This window comes from Ylistrum balloti, unplaced genomic scaffold (genome assembly GCF_031769215.1).
Source record: "Ylistrum balloti isolate Yb309-2 unplaced genomic scaffold, AGI_CSIRO_Ybal_v1 Utg369706, whole genome shotgun sequence".
In the NCBI taxonomy this organism is placed as follows: domain Eukaryota; kingdom Metazoa; phylum Mollusca; class Bivalvia; order Pectinida; family Pectinidae; genus Ylistrum; species Ylistrum balloti.
The window spans coordinates 294,728-319,238 of NW_026781934.1; the positions used below are offsets into that span (position 1 = coordinate 294,728).

Consider the following 24,511-nt stretch of genomic DNA (forward strand, 5'->3'; position numbering starts at 1 on the left):
TGTAATCAAATTATAATTACAAAACTAGATACCATTGCAAAATCCAGTACAACAGATATCATGAAAATCTGACCAAAATGATTTTCACCAACTGACCAAAACAATTTTCACCAAAGTAACAAGAAATGATAGAGTATATTCAACAGTGTCATAAGTGATAACTGGTATATTTCACAAGGGAATCTAATGTTAAAGCAATTTTCACAGGTGATATTTCTCTATATTTTACAGGTAAAAATATAATAAAGACATCTACTTGTTAACATTTCCAATACTTGACATTATCTTTAATCCAAGTTTTCTCTGGTCAAAACAACAAATTGTCATATATGTAACCAAGAGTTTCAGAATTTTTTGTTTCACATCTGGTCATGATACTGTTTACCAAACTGTATGCACAAAAGAAAACGTTTCACTGAAACATACAGATGATGCTCCTGACAGGTTGACTGGTCCACCATTGGTTCCAGGGGTTCCTGGGGTACCTGGCTGTCCTGGCCGGCCAGGTGGTCCTGGTGGCCCTGCAGGTCCCCTTGGTCCCTCCAATGTTGATTCTCCAAATATATTACTAGAACCTGGGAGTCCAGGTGGTCCCCTAGGTCCTTCTCTTCCAACATCTCCTTTTGATCCCTGCAAACAAAAGTATCAAAATGTTAGAGTTATCTTTTCTTTGTTGGTTTCCATAACGATGAAAAGCATCAGTGAGAGCAAACCTTGTCTTTCTACAACTTACGTGGGATCTAGATATAAATGATAATGAATAACAGGACAAAGCATTGGGTTCGTTTTCGGGTTTTCTCTTTAATAAAGAACAAAAATGAAATAAATTAATGTATTACTTTTTCTCCTGCTTCACCAGACCTGCCAGTGACTCCTGGTCTGCCATTAGTACCATCTTGTCCGGGACTACCTATAGCCATCACATACAAATCAAACATTATTCCACTCAATCAAAATTCTGTTGGTTCATATATGTGTTACCATTTTGTATAGCTTAATTTTTACAATGGTTTATATTCTGTGTTCTTTTCAATTATTAGATTAAAAATTTGCATTTTTCAGAGTAGTCATGATTCTGAATAAGTTATATCACAACAGTCACGATTCTGAATAAGTTACATCACAACAGTCACGATTCTGAATAAGTTATATGACAACAGTCACGATTCTGAATAAGTTATATCACAACAGTCACGATTCTGAATAAGTTATATCACAACAGTCACGATTCTGAATAAGTTATATCACAACAGTCACGATTCTGAATAAGTTATATGACAACAGTCACGATTCTGAATAAGTTATATCACAACAGTCACGATTCTGAATAAGTTATATGACAACAGTCACGATTCTGAATAAGTTATATCACAACAGTCACGATTCTGAATAAGTTATATCACAACAGTCACGATTCTGAATAAGTTATATCACAACAGTCACGATTCTGAATAAGTTATATCACAACAGTCACGATTCTGAATAAGTTATATCACAACAGTCACGATTCTGAATAAGTTATATCACAACAGTCACGATTCTGAATAAGTTATATGACAACAGTCACGATTCTGTGTAAGTTATATCACAACAGTCATGATTCTGAATAAGTTATATCACAACAGTCACGATTCTGAATAAGTTATATCACAACAGTCACGATTCTGAATAAGTTATATCACAACAGTCACGATTCTGTGTAAGTTATATCACAACAGTCACGATTCTGAATAAGTTATATCACAACAGTCACGATTCTGTGTAAGTTATATCACAACAGTCACGATTCTGAATAAGTGATATCACAACAGTCACGATTCTGTGTAAGTTATATCACAACAGTCACGATTCTGAATAAGTTATATCACAACAGTCACGATTCTGTGTAAGTTATATCACAACAGTCACGATTCTGTGTAAGTTATATCACAACAGTCACGATTCTGTGTAAGTTATATCACAACAGTCACGATTCTGAATAAGTTATATGACAACAGTCACGATTCTGTGTAAGTTATATCACAACAGTCACGATTCTGTGTAAGTTATATCACAACAGTCACGATTCTGAATAAGTGATATAACAACAGTCACGATTCTGAATAAGTTATATCACAACAGTCACGATTCTGAATAAGTGATATAACAACAGTCACGATTCTGTGTAAGTTATATCACAACAGTCACGATTCTGGATAAGTTTTTAGTATCACTAAAGACAAGATATGATGAACTAATAATAAAAAGACAGTAGGAAGTATTAACAGGACTGAACCATGGAATAAAGAATCTATCAAGACACCTATTGTAACTGAATCATTTTTAGACAATAAATATTTGGATCTAGAAATGTGTTATACACTTCTTTATAACCAAATTCACCTACCTGGAAGCCCTGGTAGACCAATTTCACCTGGCTCACCCTAAAAATAGAAGTCACATGATTTAGTACTTTGTTCACCCTAAAAATAGAAGTCACATGATTTAGTACTTGACTCACCCTAAGAATAAAAGTCACATGATTTAATGCTTGACTCACCCTAAGAATAAAAGTCACATGATTTAGTACTTGACTCATCCTAAAAACAGAAGCCATACCCTTGAAATTGAAGTAATACACACCCATTCCAATACAAATCCCATTACTTGGAGGATTAGTACTGATATTTGAACCATACCGGGGCAATTGGTTGGATCAACAGAGGATAATCTTGGACTCAGTGAGGAAGAAAGGCTGCTAAAAACATTCAACCACTGAATTTTCTTCAGAACTGCAAATTTGTGAATAACAGAAATCTTCCCACAGTTGAAGTATCACCTGGTATTATATATAAGAGTCTAAATATAGAATTGTATATTTAGTTATATAGTTATATAGTTATATAGAGTTGTTATATTATCTGGCCCCATGCACTGAAAAATGTTTTCAATAGCTAAATGAATCTAAGTTCAATCATTCATCACAACCATCCCACATTTTATAAAATTATCATAATGACTATACATTTCTTCCAAAATTTGATTCCCAATAATATTAAGGCTTTAATTTACAAACAGGCATTAAAAGTTGTATCGGTGACTCCAAATTATACTGACTCATCCTAATATGACTCTAAAAAATTGGAAATCAACAATATATTCAAAACTACAATAAGGACTCACTGATCTCATTCAAAACTAATTCAAAATATTTTCAAAAGATGGCATTGATGGCCTTTGACCTCATGACCTCTAATAATGTCCTATCTGACCTCTGACTCAGTTGACATTACCTTTGATCCTGACCCTACTACTCCACCAGCTCCTACTACACCTGGTACACCTGGTTCACCTTTGGGTCCTCTTTGTCCATATCCACGTTCTCCTTTCCTTCCTCTCCATCCTCGACGACCCTGCAATGGTATAAAATACATCAATGACAGATTTTATGCCTACAACGATTAATTAATTAGCTCCTTATATTTTCTTATACGTTTTTTTCAACCAGTGTATACCGGTTTATCATTAAGTATATTGTAGTGTATTTTCTGGATTATAAGCCGTTATCTGTTACCTGTATATCAAACTTCAACAATTAATAGTGGTCACCATATCACAGGAAAGGGCGTGACATATAATCCAGTGTGGCTTAAATGTGGATTAGATCAACAAAAATCACTAAAATCAGGTTCTGAGGCTAATATACCACTGCGGCTTATACCCTGAATAAATACTGTTATTTTAAATGACCTAATAGTATTTATTAGAGATATTAAAGTCACTTGCCATCAAGCCTGGCATGCCAATTGCACCCTTAGATCCTCGGAATCCACGTGGTCCAATGGGTCCTGGCTGTCCTGGTTCTCCTGGAAGCCCGTCACGTCCTGGTGTTCCAACTTCTCCCCTCTCTCCCTGAAACAAAAGTCAAACGTGAACTGAAATGGCTTTTAATTGTTTCCTTAACATTGAGACAAATGTCTCAACAGGGAATTCATACCTCTATTGAATTTAAATACCTTCGCTATGACATAACAATCTGATTAGAAGAACGTGTTGAAGTGGGCTCCTGTTGTAGAGAAGTGTCATTCACAGAAAAGCAATGCATGTGAGAAGGCAAATTATCTAACCCATTGAGTAAATTATAAATCTGCTCATGGGCATCAATTAAAAAGATCCATTTCATAATTTAAGTAGTATTTATGAAAAAGAGAATTTTGAATTGGAAATTTTTCCCTACAAAGACAATATTGTTATATGAATGTCAGCAATTTGTACATTGTATTTTACAATTCAGCTAGAGGTTCAATCAAATCTGCTGATGTTCAATGAAATCATTTTCAACAAGAACAATTTCAGTGCCCACTAATAAGCTCCTCACTTTGTGATTGTGGTAAAGCGCTAGCCCTTTTGGCTACTTTAAGTATAAATATGGTTAATGCACATACAGAAATAATCATATCTATCACACTCACCTTTTCACCATCGCCAATCACTGTTTCTCCATCTCCACCTACTCCCCGTGGCCCTGGTGGTCCAGGTAGACCAGGGGCACCAGCAGGTCCTGCGGGACCAGCAGGTCCCTCGTCACCTGGAAGTCCAGGCAGACCAGCTTCTCCAGGGGCTCCTTGGATTCCTTGAAGCCCTTGTGGTCCTGGTGCACCATCCATTCCATCACGTCCTGGTGTTCCTGCATTTCCCTTGCGACCCTTTATCAACAACATTTCAAGGTAAAGATTTGACGGAAAAAAAATGCATGCATGATGACCTATATTAGATGATCTACATCATAAGCACATATACAGTAACCATCACTTCATCCTCAAGTTTTAAAAATTACGGTGAATTTCTATGTAAACGAGTCCTTTAAGACTCAATTTGAACACAAAAATTTTAGCAATGGGCAATAGTTCTGTACTTAAGGGGTTGTGGTCCTGAATTTTGTACACTGTTACATCCTCGTAGTATGACCAATGTATACACTAACTTTCATTATTCTTGTTTAAATGCAAGCTAAGTTATGCTCCAGACACAAAATTTTAACAAAGGGCAATAACTTTGTAATTAATGGTTGTGGGCCATAACATTGATACATTGCACATTGTTTTAGTATGAAACATCTTTAAGATAACAGTATCTTGTTTAATTTCAACGAGTTGTTACTATTTAAGAGGGCTTAGATTTTCTTTGGTAACGATAGCTAGACCTTAAGCCATTAATACCACCAACATTTTCAAGAAGTTGTGGCCCTTGGCAATTTCAGAAAGACTTCTTGATGGCAATGTTGTCCATTTAACACATGCTTGAAGTGATAGAACTGAAGGCCTTGAGGAGGTATTTTCAAGTACTTTGATCTTGTTGTCAAGTTAACTCTCTGTCCTGAAGTCTTCTAACAAACAAAAAAAAGTTAAGAAATTGTGTTATTCAAACACAACTATTTGATCACTCACAGGCTCTCCAGGATGTCCCATTTTCCCATCCTGACCAGCAGGTCCAGGGAGTCCAGCAGGCCCCCTCTTGCCTTGGAAACCATCAATACCTCTTGGACCAGCCACACCAGCATCTCCCTTCTCTCCCTGATAAAAAGAATACATCAATGAGAAATCAACACAGCAGTAAACATCTGTAGGTCAGATAAATTCATTCTAAGCAGAAGACACTTACTCTTCCAGAACACCTGGTCTTATTCTTCTTGTCGTTTTCCAGGAGTCTGTCAGTAAATCTTTCTTTTGTGCATATTTTGCCCTTTTGACTTTCAGTTATGATTATGTTGATATGTTGGTATTTTCCTGTTGTTTTTATACAGTCATAATACAGGCATTGTCATCATTGATAGGCGATTTTTTTTCTGCTGGTAAAATTCTAGTCAATATTGATTGACATTTTATATCAGTACAGTCAAATTAAATATAAAAAAAATGGAAAATAAATCTATTGACACATTAACAAAATCTTGATTCAAACTTAAAACCAATGGAACTAGGGTAAAATATGAACAAAAGAAAGATTTGCATTGTGACCATTGAAACAGAACAAGGTGAATGAGACCAGGTGTTTCAGAATAGTAAGTTTTATCTGCTTTATAGACAATACCAGCAGTGTAAATATTGCCTTATCCAACGAAGTACATGTAATGTCATCTTAAACAGGAACCAAGTTTATAAAATTCAATTAACTCCTATCATTGTACCTAATAATAAAAACTCTAATCCATCAAATCCTCATATCAGAATCATTATCAGCTTCTTAAAAGCTGAATTAAATATCATCAAGAATTTATTAACTCAGAGATATTTTAAATCTTTTAAAAAAGGGGGGAAAATGTCAAAACTGGCAGATGGGGTATTCACAAATAACACTTCAGGAAAGAGGTACTGTAAGGAAGATCTACCTTTGCACCAGATACTCCGCTTTCGAACTCAATGGCACCCTCCTCTCCAGATCCAACACCTTCTACCATAACTGAAGATCCAGGGGGACCTGGAGGACCTGGGGGTCCAGGGAGACCAGGAGGTCCTGTGGCGCCGTCTCTACCATCATCTCCAGCAGGCCCAACTGGTCCAACTATACCAACACCATCAGCACCAGTCTCACCCTGAAGAGTATGATAAAATAATGAAGAATGTAAAAAGAATGTTCAGTATCAACCAAATGACAATTACCAGAATAGAATCTTCATTCCGATTTAATAGAGAATTTAAATTTTAAAATTTAAAATGGAGTTTGAATAATGGTTACCTTCATTCCTGGCATTCCATCTGCTCCATCTGTACCAGGAGTGCCAGGCACCCCTGGAGCACCTGCTCGACCCTGGGGTCCAGGATTACCTGGCTCCCCATCCATACCAGCAGCACCCTGTAATCAATGTATTCAATACACTGTTTTGAAGGACATTTTTATCAGACAAAACCAATTTTTACCATTTTTTTTCTAGGAACAAATACCTTTTTTTCTTTAAGATAAATCCTTGCAATAGCATTGTAAAGGATTTGAATGTAATCAAATCATTTTGTAAACTCCAACAAGAATATTTTTGCATGTTCAAAATCAAATGAATACCTTACACCTTACACTAAGGTATCTTAAGCAGCTACATTAATTGGAGTTTTGAATCTATACACAATTCAGATGATCATTCAGTATTCTTCCTCTGGAATGAGGAGTTCTTGTAAGTAAGATTACCCATATAGTTTCTATATATAACTCTTAATTATGAATGTCATTGATTTTTTCCAGTAACAAAAACTGACGTGGGGGAAGAAGAATAAGATTTATCTCCCTTGATACATTATATCAAATAATAGTAACAGCCTGGATCTTAATTTTATCTTTTTAGCCAACTTAATAAGTAATACACTCATAAGACTACATTGTCATGGAAACGGTCACATTTTATACACAACAGAATGGCACATACCTGATCGCCTTTTGGTCCACTTTCTCCATCTCTTCCTGGTATTCCAGCCACTCCTCTCGGCCCAGTTTGTCCTTCAAGGCCATCAACACCGGGCAGTCCTGGAACTCCACGAGGACCAGTTGGTCCAGCAGGTCCCATAGGGCCAACAACGCCTTCACAATCACAACTGCCACCTCCAGATCCCTTCAGGAGAAAAGAATGAAATACATTGTATATTGTAATTTTTAAGATCTCCTTGCAATGTATTATTCTCCATTATGAAATTTTAACATTTTTTATTTTGTCACCAAGCTCAGAAAAATATCCAATTAACACATCATAAATCAAAGTCTAGTTCAGCTCAGCAGAATTAGCAAGTTGTATGATACTGTTTAACATACTAACTTGGTGTTATCAAAGTCTAGCTTACTATTACTTTTTGGCGATTAGGGAAAAGATAAGGATAAAAATTTGCACATCCATAATATTTGTTATTTAAACAACATACAAAATCTTTATTAGCTCAATCAGATTTAAGTACAATACTCACAGGGTGAAAAGAGCTAAAATATGATTATCACTTAAATATGTTTACAGTATCACAGCCCTGTAATAAGTCGAGTCCCTAAGAGTAACACATTGACTCGATGTGTGTTTGATCAATATATACAGTAACACAGCCCTGTAATAAGTCCAGACCCTGACAGTAACACATTGATTCAATGTGTGTTTGATCAATATATACAGTATCACAGCCCTGTAATTAGTCCAGACCCTGACAGTAACACATTGACTCGATGTGTGTTTGATCAATATATGCAGTGAATAAAATATGAAAGCATTAGAGTGTAGTTAAAATAGCATTGAAAAACCAAATATTTGTTAAATCTTTCCAATGATTATATATTTTCTACTTACCACAACCAAATCATCATCATCCCCTCCTATGCCAGTTCCCGGAGGACCGGGTGGGCCAGGGGGTCCCATAGGGCCCATCACTCCATTGGTACCATCACGACCTGGAAGACCTATAGGACCTGCCTTTCCGTCACGTCCATCTGAACCATCAACACCTGGTATTCCAGCCATTCCTTGAAGTCCCCTCTCTCCCTACAGGAAAACGATAATCATAATATTCTGTCTTTGAAATACAGCACTCAGAAGGCCTTGGGGATGTTCATCACTTTTAAAAATACAAAAAAAATAAATCCATCTTCACTGTCAACACCTGGTATCCCAGCCATTCCTTGAAGTCCCCTCTCTCGTCTCTACAGGAAAATTAATATTATAATAGCATGTCTTTGAAATAAAGCACTTGTGTTGTCAGGGGAATACTCATCACTTTGTTTTTTAAAAATACAAAAAAAAAAATCATTTGCATCATCAACACCTGGCAACCAGCTATTCCTTGAAGTCCCCTCTCTCATCTCTACAGGAAAATTAATATTATAATAGCATGTCTTTGAAATAAAGCACTTGGGTTGTCTGGGGAATACTCATCACTTTGTTTTTTAAAAATACAAAAAAAATTCCATTTGCACCATCAGCACCTGGTATCCCAGCCATTCCTTGAAGTCCCCTCTCTCCCTTCAGGAAAATAAATATTGTAACAGTATGTCTTTGAAATAAAGCACTTAGATTGTCTTGGGAATGTTCATCACTTTGTTTTTTTTTTAATAAAAATAAATCCTTTAATTTTTTTTAGGTTTTTGTGGAGTTCCTTTTCATCCTACACTTTGTGTGTTGTGTTATCATACATGAATCCTCTACATAGTATATTTAAATGTATATGTTTATCACAATCACATACTTGATAAAAAAGGATCCCATAGCAGGTGCCCTGTTATTGAAACTTTTCACGCAATTTCTCGGTGATTGAGATACAATACAGGATTCAGTACTACATTTTTTTCTAATGTACTGCCTTTGTTACAGATGTATATTTAAAGCATGATAACAGCAATTGTACCATTGTGATATATTACCATTTGTTTACTATATCACAACATGAAGGCACATCTGTTGAATATTGAGTAAACCTGTTCATCTTACAATAACAAATTATTAACTAAGAATTCACACCACATTAATGTCGCTGTATTTTCATATAATTGCAGCTGTGTTATTTCAGTGTGATAACACTGCATTTCATTTCAGATAGTGCCGAAATATTGCTAGACATTTCAGCAAATGCTTTTTGCAGAAGAACAACAAAAAAGTTGACATCTGACTAACTCATTGATGTGAACCACCTACCTTATCTCCCTTGGGTCCCAAGGGGCCTCTTTGTCCATCATTTCCAGATGCTCCAGTCATGCCCTGAATATACATAATATTTGTATGAACACTTAAATTAATTTTAGAGAATTTTTAGAGATTATTCAGGATTAGAATAAAGCTGAAAATTACTGGCAAGTAAAGATGATTTTCTATCCTAACAGAAATTATTTCACAAACTTTATTTCAGCATATAGATCTTGACACTAATATAACTGTCTACAATCAACATAAAAATGTGCACAGGTAAACCAGAACCACACTAGTTTTTATTTTTTTTTTTAAATTTGCATCAACAATTTTCATATTACATTTTTGTCATACACTCAAACTTCCTGTAACCTTTTTATAAAGCAGCTTACAAACATATCCAATTTTAGAACTTTCTGTGAAAGATTTCATCCAAGCTTTGTTGGAAAATTTGTCCATTTTCACACCATTTCTTTAATCTAAGAAACTCATCACAAATTTTTCTTTTTAGCTGGCGAAAGACTTGCTTACATGAAAAATTCAATTTGTTTCATCAATTCACGTATCAAACGGACAATCACGTAAGATCCTACTTGTATCAATTTTATAATAATCAACAAGAAGTCTCCTAGAAATATCACTTGCAATCAGTAACCATCCTTTGTCAAAACTTTGTCTTAAACTTGAGGAATGTCTACAAAAAATCTCCATCAACACAAAACTTAGACAACAACAGATAATATTGAAAAAAATTAGATTTAATAAAACGAGAAAAAAGGATAAAAAATTAATCAAAACTTAAAATGGAAATAGCATGTGTTTTGTAAACTCAAAACAACACCAATTATATTTTTGATATATTCAACCAACATTTTCAAATTCATCTATTCAGCCTTATCATCTGCGATCATTTAAATAAAATTTCTTAGCTTTAGACATTGAAATAATTAAACCATGTACGTAAAGTTATAGTTACATGTACAAACTAAAAACTTAAAGATACTACGTTACATCAAAAGCTCATAACAAATATACTTTTGAAAATTTGGAACATTTTTCTATGTATTTTACTTTTTCACTTTCACTTTCTGACTTAAAAAGAAAATTGAATTAATATTTCAATTTCAAAAAACTAAATTTACAGGAGCAGAGTATACAGGAGTTTAATGACAAACATCAAATGGCTTTAGAAAAACAGAAAATAAAGGCCAGCACCCAATATACATTACCTTCACAATACTTCCGTCAGCATGCAACAGAAAGTACGGACTGATGCAGTCCATCGTCATTTATTTCATATTTGTTTTTTTTTCATCAAAATATTTCTAAGAAAACTCTGACAATTACTTTAAGGTACATTTACTCATATTCTATATTTATTTCAAATAGAAAACTGTCAATAAAAAAAAAAATTTTCATTAACAAATGAATTTCAATTCAAGAGAAAGAGAATATACAGAAGTGAAAGATATTTCAAAGCTGTAAACAACAACAAATCTTTGTTTTACAGATACTTACCGGTAAGCCTGGTGTTCCAGGAACACCTGGTTTTCCTGGTGGTCCCATTAAGTCAGACATGTTGTAGGCAAATACTCCAGGCTCTCCTGTAAAACAATCATTATTATTATGACATTCTCAACAGCCCATCAACACATAAAAGGTCATTAGGGTTATCAATCGGTGAAACACACAGCGACCCAAAAAGGAAGCAACATCAAAAAAACTAAAAGGTGAAAGACAAATGCTAAAAATCTTAAATGGTAATATTATCACAAAAGATTAAAATGGTAAGTCATGTTCTATTATATAGACAAACATCTTTCAGATAACCTAGAATTTTATAAATCTCAACAGTTTCAAAAAAGGGTCTTTAGACTTGCAACATTGCAGTAAATATTTTCTCAAGTAGACAGAAGGTCAATGCAGTCCAATAAAAAATGTTTAACTGTGAATGGCTCATCACGTTAATCAAACACATACTTCACTTACACAACTTCCCTTCTTATTCAGGTTACCATGACTACATGTTTAAATTACAGGAATTAAAGCCATCAACATACAAGCAGGAAAACACTAACAAACCAATCCACAAAATCCAGTAGTCATGGAAACCTGTAATACTTGACCTTTGACCTACCTTTCATTCCAGGTAATCCTGGGATTCCAGGGGAACCCATAGGTCCCACAGGGCCTTGGATTCCCATTGGTCCAGGAAGACCAGGTTCACCGGCTTCTCCCTGGGGTCCTTGAGGACCCATCTCTCCGACAGAATCTTCTCCTGACCCCTCAACTACCATAGCTGGTCCTGGGGGCCCTGGTGGTCCTGGCCTACCCTGGGGACCTGTAAGACCAGTAGGTCCAGGGGGTCCAATAGGACCAGGTAAACCATCAGATCCTGGAATTCCCATTCCCATTTCACCCTTGTCTCCCTGTAGGAACAAATAGGTCTAAATTACTTAACTGACTTTGATATACAAAGTAAACTTTTTCTTTTTCCAATTGTTGTGTGATGACAGTAAAGCGTGTGAGTGAATGGTTTGAGAGCCTTGTTTTTTTGTAGAAGAAAAAGGAAGAAGAATAAAAACAAGCTGAATTGGCATTGTAATTGGGCACTTATGCAACACAATCGTTTGTATAATATGGAATCAATTGTAAATTTTTTTGGATAAATATGAAGACAGAAACTGCATTAACCTGTAATAAATGTTGGGGATAGAGGGAGGGAGAGGAAAAATAATGAACTAGCAATAAGTCAAAGAGGAAGAGAGAGGAGGGGGGGCATTATAATAAAATAGGAATTAGCCTAAAAAAAGGGAGTTGAAGATAATGAAATAGCTACAATCTGAAGGGGAAGGTCATGCAACATAATGAAATAGTAATATGCCTCGGGTAAGGAGACCTAGATAATGAAATAGTAATATGCCTCGGGTAAGGAGACCTAGATAATGAAATAGTAATATGCCTCGGGTAAGGAGACCTAGATAATGAAATAGTAATATGCCTCGGGTAAGGAGACCTAGATAATGAAATAGTAATATGCCTCGGGTAAGGAGACCTAGATAATGAAATAGTAATATGCCTCGGGTAAGGAGACCTAGATAATGAAATAGTAATATGCCTCGGGTAAGGAGACCTAGATAATGAAATAGTAATATGCCTCGGGTAAGGAGACCTAGATAATGAAATAGTAATATGCCTCGGGTAAGGAGACCTAGATAATGAAATAGTAATATGCCCTCGGGTAAGGAGACCTAGATAATGAAATAGTAATATGCCTCGGGTAAGGAGACCTAGATAATGAAATAGTAATATGCCTCGGGTAAGGAGACCTAGATAATGAAATAGTAATATGCCTCAGGTAAGGAGACCTAGATAATGAAATAGTATTAAGCCAAAGGGGAATGGGGCATTGAAATCTTGATTCACAACAACTTTGATTAAAGCTATGGAATGCTTCTTACTTTTTTGTAATACTGAAGTCTTCCAATATCAAGGAAACAAGAAGATATGAAACTTGTAAACAATTTATATGTTGTACTTTATTTCATACAGAAGATAAATCTCAATAACATATAGTAAAACCTTATACTTGTCAAAAAAGTATCAATTTTGTTTTAATTGCCATAAAAACTGTAAAACTTGATTGTCACCTTTGGTCCCATTTGCCCAGGTTGTCCAATCATTCCTGGCTCTCCTTGGGCACCAGGGAGCCCATCTCTTCCAGCAAGTCCCTCAGGACCAGCAGGACCATCCATTCCCATGGCTCCTTTCTCTCCAGCCTCACCCTTGATGTTGAATTCAGACATGCCAAGTAAGATGGTTGCAATCTCGTCGTGGTCCACAATTGCTGCATCGCCTCGCTCTCCCTTCTGTCCTGCTGTCCCAATGCCTGGATTGCCCTGTTGTATACAGTCACAGAATTTGAGTTTTGTATGGATAAACGTCCATTAAGAAATCATCTATAAGACATTTAGGGTTGAATAACAATGGAAAAGTAGATTCATTGACCGCAATCCTCATTACTCTCCTTATCATGGAACAAAATGTCTGTTACACATGCCAACAGCCCAATTTAAGTTAGACTATAAAAGAAAAGGTTTTAAGGCATATCGGCTAGTATTCTATAAATAACACTAACCTTGACCTTGGAAGCATATAACATTAACATACATACTCATCTGTGGTTTTCTCCTATCTTAATCCTGTTTCAATATTAAACAAAATTCCTTAAGAAATCACTTGTGTCTAAACATAAATCAAGGTCCATTACTCTGTATATATGTGTAGGTATGTAACATTCTACCTTCCCAAGTGCTACACAGATACAAACCTGGAAATTGAAGGTTATCAAATGAAGGACCCCATAAAAGGTGTTATCAAATTATGTTGTTTAAAAAACCAATAACTCCCTCTCCAAATTTGAAATATAGGAAATAATATATTTTTCATCTGAAGAGAACAGAATAAAATGTTATATTATAAATTGTTTAAGCTTACTGGCATGCCTTGCATTCCCATCTCTCCTTTTTCACCAGGTGTACCCGGCATGCCTGGTAAACCTGCGGGTCCTTCACTGCCCATCTCTCCTTTTTGTCCTGGAAATCCAGGGACACCAACTGCTCCACTGTCTCCTTTCTCTCCCATATCGCCTGTAACACGTCAATATCCAAAGTTTTACCACATGATTGGAATTTGATATATAAATTTAATTTGTTAAAAAACGGATATGAAACAAGATATCAGATAATATTAATCAGTCTTGTAAGCTTGGATAGAAGCACATGAGGAGTCTTAATGTAGGGAAAACTGGAGTACTGTGGGCAAACACACGTGGTCCGGCAGCTGACCCCACATCTTTTTACTTCCACTTGGGGAACTGCAGACATCAAGGTGAAATACGAGCTATACCACTGCACTACCCCACCGTCCAAAAGGACAGGTATAAAAAAGAAACAAAATGTTCCTCTGGTTACCTTAATTGGTAACCAGAGAAACCAAAAAAATATCTTCAGAAACAAATTACATATTTTCCATCATAAATGTGATCTTAATTCATCATTGTACCCTGACTTCTTCAACATCCTTGCAATTTTTAAGAATATCTTAAAATACAAGGAATATACTTCAATAAAGACTAAGAAAACAAAGCAGAAAATATAACTTTTTCAAGAACTGAAGAAGATTGTGGAATACAACGATTCCTTAGAACATACCCTTAGCTCCCTTCAGAGATGGTGGTTGAGGAGGAGGTGGTGGTAGAGTTGGCATCGGTCCAGGTAGACCTCGGGCTCCTTGTTCTCCCTTTTGACCTTTCATTCCCTGTGGCCCAGTTTGCCCTATGTCACCTTTTTCTCCCTTCTCTCCATTTCCGGGTAGAATTTCATCAATATCTGTAATCTGTTCAGAAAAAAGACAGATCTTGTGAAGAGAAAATGTTTAAAAAGCCAACTTTATCTTTTGAAGTTATTAATTAATCTAAAATGCATTTCCACAAATGAACAATAACATTGAATAAATCTATGATCTTTTAAGAAACATCATCAATCATTCAATCGATTGAATGAATTATCCAATGAACTGTATTCATTCTTAAAATGAATGGCATCATCCGATGAACAGCTCCACTCACTCAATGAACAGTTTCAGTCACTGAATGAATAGTATTTATCATCCAATGAGCAGTATTTATCATCCAATGAGCAGTAATTATCATCCAATGAGCAGTATTTATCATCCAATGAGCAGTATTTTTTATACAATGAGCAGTATTTTTTATCCAATGAACAGTATTTATCATCCAATGAGCAGTATTTATCATCCAATGAGCAGTATTTATTATCCAGTGAGCAGTATTTATCATCCAATGAGCAGTATTTATCATCCAATGAACTGTTTAAATCACTGATAAATATTTATATCATAATACTTCATGAATTGTCTAACATTCACTTGAATTTTACAATTTGTTACTGCTTCATGAGAAATTTGCCTTTTTCTAGTTGTCATTCACAAGCATATGAATGCCAACTGAATGCAGTTCAATGTTTTACTTATTTTCTTAGATTATCTGACTGCTCATTCTCACTTTTAATCACAATTCAAATTTCCTACGCTTTCTGTTGATAGCAATGAGATGATAATTAGTTTCCTTACAGTGTATATATATATATATATAGTGTTCATGCCAGAAGATATTTTCAAATTAATATTGTGGTATTATCTATTTAAAAATAGAATTAATTTGTCCGTACTGTCGTTATTACTTCAATGATCACACACAAATACTGATATATTTTTCCAGGACATTTTTCACCGTAGATCAGTTGATTTTCACCAAGAATTAAACTCATCATAAGATAAATGAAATATATCGGTTTTTCCATCAAACTTCCGTGCACATTCAACCTTTGCCCAATTAGTTGACGAGCAAACTATACAGTATGGGAGACCTATGTGAAAACTTACAGGTGGTAATGGTGAAGGTGTGTTGAGATCGTCCTCGTCATCTCCTGAGGTCTGTCCAGATCCAGATATGGACTAAAACATTGTTAAATGATTTCAATAAAACCTGATGTCTGAAATTCAGCTACATTTTACATAAGTTCAATTATTTTCCGAAAGTGGACTGAGATTATACAGATTTAGCTGTTATTAACTTCAACATGACATTTACCTCATTCAAATTGTAGGTACCCAGTATCTGAAGGATCTGGAGGATTAGTATTATTTTCATCCTGCAACTTTGGCACTGCCATTTTCAAAATACACCTACCAGCTGTATTCAGCAGTTACAGAAAAATGTATTTTAACATGTGTATTAGTTCTACAGAATTACTTTCTAATATACTTATATATCTCACTTAAGAATATAAACAACCTTTTAAATAATGATTTTATATGTTTCATCAAACAATGTTATTTATGAAAATTCATAAAATTGCTGTATATAATTATTGAAATATAGAACTATATAACCATGCAGAGTAATTAAGTGGTTTGTCACAAAAAGAAAGAAAAGAAAGATTGAATATCTCTAACAAACATTTGAATTTTCAATCAATGTTGCAGGATAATTAGAATATATTGTCATTGTCTTAAAACACCAGCTACATTTTGGCTAGGAAGAGAAAGACAAAAGTGGCTCACCAAATTAGCCTTACTACTTTTGTCTTCCTTCACCACTACCAAAAAACAGCATATATATTAAGACGCTGACCTAGTAATATTGATGTCATAAGAGTAATCATGACAAGGCAGAATAGATGTAAAATATGAAAACACCCCTTCATTATCAGGTGACGTGATGGGATAATTCTGTTTTACTTACCTCTGAACAATCTCTTTCTGCTTCTCCTACATCTTCATGTATTTTTAATTCATTTATACTCCCCTAAACAAAAATGGAATAAGTAAATTTGTTGTGAAGATGATGTTTTAAACAAGAAATTGTTATGTAACTGAGATAAGTGTCAAAGTGTATCATGTATCATTTGATTTGACAGGAAAATTTAGCAACATTAGTTCAAAGGTCGGCAGGTTTGTTCAAAGACGCAAAACAAAACAATATCCAAGTCTAACATGAAACTCACTTGTGACACTTTAACATGTTACGATTCTACCGATTGATATCTGTGTCATTTAATTTGTTTGCAAAAGCAGGTAAAAAAACAATAACATAAATTATGACCTATATTTTTTTAGCAATATTTGACCAAATAAATACTAAGTAGATATGCTGCATGTGCTATGGTCTTTTAAAATTTCAACTGGAGTTAGACTAGGCTATTCAATATTGGTCTTAATATTTTTGAGAAACCTTTGATAAATATTTTCAATGTCAACCATAACTATATTTGAATTTGACCTGTATATTATCATCATACAACTACACACCAAATAACAGTGATATAACTACACAGAAGTTTTATATAGGAATGGAAACAAGACTACAATAACAAGATGGTCATGCCCCCAGCAGTAAAATGGTGGTAACAGAAAAACACCAAAACAAACGGAAACAAAAGCTAAATGGCCAGAAGTCAGCCACGCTTCATTGGTTTGTCAAATGGGTCAAGGTCATTGATTTGAACAAACCTGATAACTCATCATCCATGTATATAATGACTTATAATGACAAGAACTCTGATAACGTGACCCTACGTAAGTTAAGTTGATATGATGAATTACATTCATCCATGTAACTACATCATCATAAACCAAGAATTTCATCAAATGCAAACATTTAAAAGATGTTAGGATGAGGCAAAATGATGGTCTTGGTTTTTAATTTAAGGATTTTATCTTAATCATCAATAAATACAAATTAAATCAGATTTTTTTAAAATGTTTATGAGTCTTTTGTAACCAACACTATAATATGTAATGCTACAAAAGCAATGGACAAATATACAGATATTTCCAAAATGCAGGAAAGCTGAATTTTTCCTTATTTATGAATGGTGTTTGCTGTAGTCAAAGTGTTGTGGTGCACATGTATGTTCCTTGATCAGTAACAAAGGATTTACCAGCATCACAAGACACATTAAAAAGTCACATGACAGGTCATATGACACTTAAAAAGGTCACATGACAACACCTAAACAGTGCCAAACAATTATGAAAAAATAGAGAGATAAATAAGATGAATATTTCTACTTACAACAAATTGATTTCCTTCAAAGTTAGGTCCTCCTTGTGCCATGAATAATGACGAGCCTGGCTCAATAGCTAAAAGGCGGGCTGTATTTCTGTCAATTCTCCTACTTTCTACTCTTTCACAATTTACATAAAGTGTTGCTGTATTTTCTTCGACTTTAATTCCCAATTCCGTCCACTTGTTATAAAGTGAATCCACCGTAAAATTAGCTAAAACGTTTGACGGCTGCTTGCTTATAAATTGGGCATTTTCAGTGTAATATAAAATTATATTATCCTTTCTTGGTAATGATGATGGTTCTAAAAATAAACCAAAAATGACTACAGTGTTATATGGGTTTTTCACTGAAAATATAAAACCACCATCCCTTCGGGTTGGTTTCACACTAAAAGTTAATGCGAAATTCTGATACTTTAAGGCTGCACCAAATATTTCTTCAGCACTTTTGCGTATAAATGCTCTTTCATGAAAAGAAAATGCTGGAAATCCATTCAATCCTGTGTCGTATCCTACCCCATTTGTTACAGATGGAACTCCAACAGTTGTCAGTAAGTCTATGTATTTCTCTGAAAAATAGGAAGTAAACAAAAGCATATAAATAAATATACTCCAAATTTTCAATACCTAGTTAATACATATACACTGTGACTCCCATGTATGAAAGTATTAATGTTTCACAAATTTCTATAAATAGTAATGATGACCTTGACCTTTGGGCCCTGAAAAATGCATCTGAAGAATTTCAATAGTTGCCTTTTGCATAAAATCCAAAATCCACAAAAATGTAAAGTGATAACATTTATTCAAGATGGGTTACAGGATGCAATAGACATGGCCATACCTGATAACACCATTTTTCACTCCCTGGAGTGTGGGATAGGGGGAATACAATTCCTCAACGAGAGTTCATAACAATGTATACAGAGAAAAAATATTTTTTCTTTGTAGTCTTTAATGTTTAAGGGCAGAAATAAAAATAAAAAGATTTTTTTTCCTGCTTTTTAAACATTTATAATCAAGGTCTCAGTCTGTGATACTCTTCCATTAAAATATATTTCATGATGTGTAGAACAAGTACTGTTATGGTATTTTTCCTAAACTTCAATTTTATTGATCTTAGTTATATTTTGAGCTGTTTTCACTAAAAAGTAAATAACCTGAAATCTAATCAGTAGAATACCTTGTTTCTGTATCAGAGTATGTGCTAAACACAGTTGACAATTTAAAGAATGTTATTTTTAAATTCCAGATTTAAAAATAAAATGTGCCAGTGAAGGTTTTATGAGTAAAGAGTCAGGTAAACATATATATACATAGGCTTAATTCTCTTATCATGACGTGTGTATATAAAAGTCAATGTCGTAAAATTAGTGTCAAATTATACCACAATTTATACAGGCGTAAATAATAAGCGACAGGCTTTTGTTACATATAACATCTATCAAAATTCATCTTCCTGTCTTATACAACGCATACACTTCATTAAAGAAACATCTACTTCATATTCCCATATCCTTATAAGGTCAAAAAAGTCGAAAGTTATATAATCATATGAAATGCAAGATAATATATTTCATCTGCAATAAAACCTCTAAAGAGCTCTTGTACAAGTGAGAAGCAGAAAATGATACGCTCTTCAATTTTTACTACAACTTCTTTCGGGAGAGGAAAGAATCACAAATTTGTCTTAATATACATCCCATTTTTATGCCTTTCAAAAGCTGTTCTACTCTTTATAGGTGAGGTATAGATAATGGGAATCCACTGTCAGTAATTGGAACCCTTTACGGCAAGCTTCTTAAGTTGCCATGTTTTTCTCTCTGGCTGGAACTCTTTTTTCATGAAGGAGAAAAACAAGATTCTGTTCTCATATTCATCTGGCAATATTGCTGTTCATAAGAATTATAAACAAATGTTACATCATTGTTCTACAATAAGCCCACCTGTTGACTATCAATCAGAGTTGGTATATATTTCCTATTAATATCCCATGCTTCTAGAGACATTAAACCCCTAATTAAGAGGACTTATCACTGCTATCAGACTAATACATAACAGACACTATTTCTCCGTTATCAATTAACATCACACATATTTTGAACATTCCATATTCTGACCTGTAATAACACTGGAAATTGTGGACGCTTAAAATAATAGAAATCACTGTATGTTGACATATACTTCTTGCACAATAAATTGTTCTTATGACATTTGCTTTGCCCTACCAGCTGTGACTTACTACATAAAAAAGGACAAAAATTTATGCAAAACTGCTGGCAATGACAAGCTTCAGACATGAAGTTGTGATAAACCTCCCAAGCACGTCGACATAATTAATGTAACATTTAAAGTAATAACATTAAAACAATTAGGCAGAGCACCTGCGACCACCAACAAAATGCATGTGAAATGCATGGTGCTAGAATTTTTTTTCTTTTAAGAAATATGAATTTATGCTTTGAACCCTTCTTCATGTAAACGAAGTCATAGATAGAATCAAAATTCAAGATTTGCTAAAAAAATAAAAGGAGAAAAGTTCTTTCTAGAATTAATGTGTAGTGGCAATGGATCAACCCTGTTGCTGAGGACCTGAATTGTTCTCAAACACATTGTTTCACTGGGTTCCCCCTTTCCCCATCTAAAGTTTCAAAAGTATGCAGATAAATTAAAAATTCCAATTATGCAAAAACAAAACAAAAATTTTCAAAAGCATGCAAGAAATATAAAAAATTTTTTTAAAAGCTTGGAAATAATTATTAAGCCAGTTGAAATGAATTCGTTTTTTCTTGCATACATTACTTTTTAAATTACACAGGTTGTCGTTTGAAATATCTACAAAATGTCCAAAAGATATGGATGCCCCTATTCTTATATGTAAACAAGCATCTGATGTAGAACCTGATGTTACTAAGAAATAAACATGAATCACATCTGTTGAGAGATGATTTTGGACAGACTTAGAGAAGACAAACAGATATTGGTTAAGTTCCCTCCCTTTATACACAGAAAATTCAACATCATTATGGAACTGTTCTCGAGTAAAATTTAACTTCCTTGACAATCTGACCTCAAAACTGACAGTATCACAATTAACACATTCACCAGTTTGAATCCTGGAATTTCTAAGACAGTGTGGAGTGTATAAGTGTGAGTATGTTTGTTCTCTCTTCTTCCTTTTTGGTTTTTTCTTCTTTGTTTCTTTATGTTTCTTGGTATATCAAATAATCAAATCAACTAAAATTTGGTAAATTGACATCACAAGATGTGTTTGATATCTTGATGCCAAAAGTATTAATAGAATTTAATATGATGGTACTTGATAAACATGTTTGATTTATGAAATATTTTATCAATTACAGTAATATTCAGCATTAATTTTTCAATATTACATGATTTTTGATAACTGAATTAATTTACAACAGTCATCTCTTTATACACAAACCCAGAAAGTTCCCACACCTTATTTGACCTTTGACCTTTGATCTAATCAGCCTGGTACATGACCTTCATTGGTGACTCACCTTCAATTGGAAAGTGTGTCATATTTCAATATGACCACCCAGAGAGACAAAAACCACCATTTATTAAATTATAAGGATTTGAGTCATGTTTGCATTAAGCATAAGTCCCAAACGAAATCGGAGAGAAAATTAACAAATGAAATTCAATATTTTATCTGATTGAAAGGCATTTTTTAAGTTTCATTTAAAGGAAATATACCTAACAAAGCAATTTAACCTTAAATTCCAGATTAAAAAACTAAAGACTACAGTTTAGTGTTTTCACAGTCTTCAATTGAATTTTCAAAATCTCTCTGTTGATTGCAGCTTTCATTATAAAATTACCGAGTATTTCATACAGTACTTGTATAATTATATATTATATATATACTTAATAAAGTTTCAACAAAGAAAATAACTAGCTGTCTAATGAAGTTTTATATTACAGGTAGAGAAGAGAGCATAATGTTTTCAATTACCCTCTCCCGAAATAAACAACCCTCTCCCGAAATAAACAACCCTCTCCCGAAATAAACTCTGTAGAGATGAAACTGAAGGACAATATATTCACATGACTTACATATCGCAATTTCTTTGGTTTAAACAATTTCATGAAAAACCTTGATCAAATTTTTAATACAGTTTATAAATATATATATAGTAACTTTAAATTTTATTTGGTCTATCAAGCCCTCTACTCTATGAGTAAGGGATATATTTATGACCCTGAGATATACAGATTGTCCTATCACTGACCCTGCAGGACCAACAATTATCTGTTATCATAGAGAAATAAGACCCCACTAGACAGTAGTAACGGTGATCACAGTAACATCAATCCTGGCTTGAACAAAAACACAATGTGACACTACTACGTCTGAAATTTGAAATACCTCCAAATCAGTTTTTCAGCAACAAATGTTGACTGATTATTTTTATAGATACAGCATAGCTGAAATCATTTTGATGGGTCAAATATTTTCAAAATAACTTTTAAAACAATCAAATTGTATTCCTACAAATGAAAATTTTGCAATCTGGATATTTAAAAAAAAATCTTATCCAAAAGTCTTATTTATACAAGGATTGCAGGAAAATATGCTGTCTACACCATAGAAATAAGTCATTGACAGCAATATATATAGATGGGCTTATTACCAGACATGGGCTTATTGACAGGTAAATATGTTGTCTACATCATAGAAATAAGTCATTGACAGCAATATATATATAGATGGGCTTATTACAAGGCATGGGCTTATTGACAGGAAAATATGTTGTCTACACCATAGAAATAAGTCATTGACAGCAATATATATAGATGGGCTTATTACCAGACATGGGCTTAATGACAGGTAAATATGTTGTCCACACCATAGAAATAAGTCATTGACAGCAATATATATAGATGGGCTTATTACCAGTCATGGACTTATTGACAGGAAAATATGTTGTCTACACCATAGAAATAAGTCATTGACAGCAATATATATATAGATGGGCTTATTACAAGACATGGGCTTATTGACAGGTAAATATGTTGAAAAGACTGATTTATGTTGGATTCACTTCTATGCTGTTATTATACCAGAATATACCAGATCAGACAAAACCTGATTCATACATGGCAATAATTGAATGAAAAACGGGTGTATTCAACTTTCAGTTTCTTTTCATTTAAACAAAAAAATCAGTGAATTTGATTACAGTGACTAGAAAGCACTGCTCTGTCTGGTCATAACTACAAAAGTTATATCATCATTGTAAACATTCTACCATTACTAGTGATGTCTTAAGGTCTCTTATCACTGTAAACATTCTATCATTACTAGTGATGTCTTAAGGTCTCTTATATCATCATTGTAAACATTCTATCATTAATAGTGATGTCTTAAGGTTTCTTATCACTGTAAACATTCTACCATTACTAGTGATGTCTTAAGGTCTCTTATATCATCATTGTAAACATTCTATCATTACTAGTGATGTCTTAAGGTCTCTTATCATTGGAAACATTCTATCATTACTAGTGATGTCTTAAGGTCTCTTACATCATCATTGGAAACATTCTATCATTAATAGTGATGTCTTAAGGTCTCTTACATCATCACTGGAAACATTCTATCATTACTAGTGATGTCTTAAGGTTTCTTATATCATCATTGGAAACATTCTATCATTAATAGTGATGTCTTAAGGTCTCTTATCATTGGAAACATTCTACCATTAATAGTGATGTCTTAAGGTTTCTTATATCATCATTGCAAACATTCTACCATTACTAGTGATGTCTTAAGGTTTCTTATATCATCATTGGAAACATTCTATCATTACTAGTGATGTCTTAAGGTCTCTTATATCATCATTGTAAACATTCTATCATTACTAGTGATGTCTTAAGGTCTCTTATCATTGGAAACATTCTATCATTACTAGTGATGTCTTAAGGTCTCTTATATCATCTGTAAACATTCTATCATTACTAGTGATGTCTTAAGGTCTCTTATATCATCATTGGAAACATTCTATCATTACTAGTGATGTCTTAAGGTCTCTTATATCATCATTGGAAACATTCTATCATTACTAGTGATGTCTTAAGGTTTCTTATATCATCACTGGAGTCATTTATCACAGTGATAAATTCCTGTATTTCACTGGTAAATACATAATAAATAGATTCTTTTCCTGTACATTTGTTAAAACCACATCTCGGTAATAAGTGTGACCAGGATT

General features: G+C 33.9%; 1 protein-coding gene across 5 annotated transcripts in view; it reads right to left on the reverse strand.

The window, feature by feature from the left end:
• Positions 1-18,403, reverse strand: part of LOC132565246 (collagen alpha-1(I) chain-like) — a 46,291-nt gene extending 27,888 nt beyond the window's left edge. For all 5 annotated transcript variants that reach the window (XM_060229885.1, XM_060229883.1, XM_060229881.1 and 2 more), the window contains exons 1-20: positions 18,279-18,403; positions 16,947-17,009; positions 16,085-16,156; positions 14,833-15,016; positions 14,117-14,268; positions 13,270-13,518; positions 11,757-12,048; positions 11,138-11,223; positions 9,629-9,691; positions 8,291-8,482; positions 7,394-7,576; positions 6,715-6,831; positions 6,368-6,571; positions 5,427-5,552; positions 4,452-4,685; positions 3,766-3,891; positions 3,273-3,392; positions 2,383-2,423; positions 840-906; positions 427-630 (exon numbers count right to left, since the gene is read on the reverse strand). In XM_060229885.1, coding sequence (XP_060085868.1) covers positions 427-630; positions 840-906; positions 2,383-2,423; positions 3,273-3,392; positions 3,766-3,891; positions 4,452-4,685; positions 5,427-5,552; positions 6,368-6,571; positions 6,715-6,831; positions 7,394-7,576; positions 8,291-8,482; positions 9,629-9,691; positions 11,138-11,223; positions 11,757-12,048; positions 13,270-13,518; positions 14,117-14,268; positions 14,833-15,016; positions 16,085-16,156; positions 16,947-17,009; positions 18,279-18,320 — 2,817 coding nt within the window. In that variant the 5' untranslated portion in view covers positions 18,321-18,403. The remainder of the gene's footprint in view (positions 1-426; positions 631-839; positions 907-2,382; positions 2,424-3,272; positions 3,393-3,765; positions 3,892-4,451; positions 4,686-5,426; positions 5,553-6,367; positions 6,572-6,714; positions 6,832-7,393; positions 7,577-8,290; positions 8,483-9,628; positions 9,692-11,137; positions 11,224-11,756; positions 12,049-13,269; positions 13,519-14,116; positions 14,269-14,832; positions 15,017-16,084; positions 16,157-16,946; positions 17,010-18,278) is intronic.
• Positions 18,404-24,511: the final 6,108 nt, after the last annotated feature.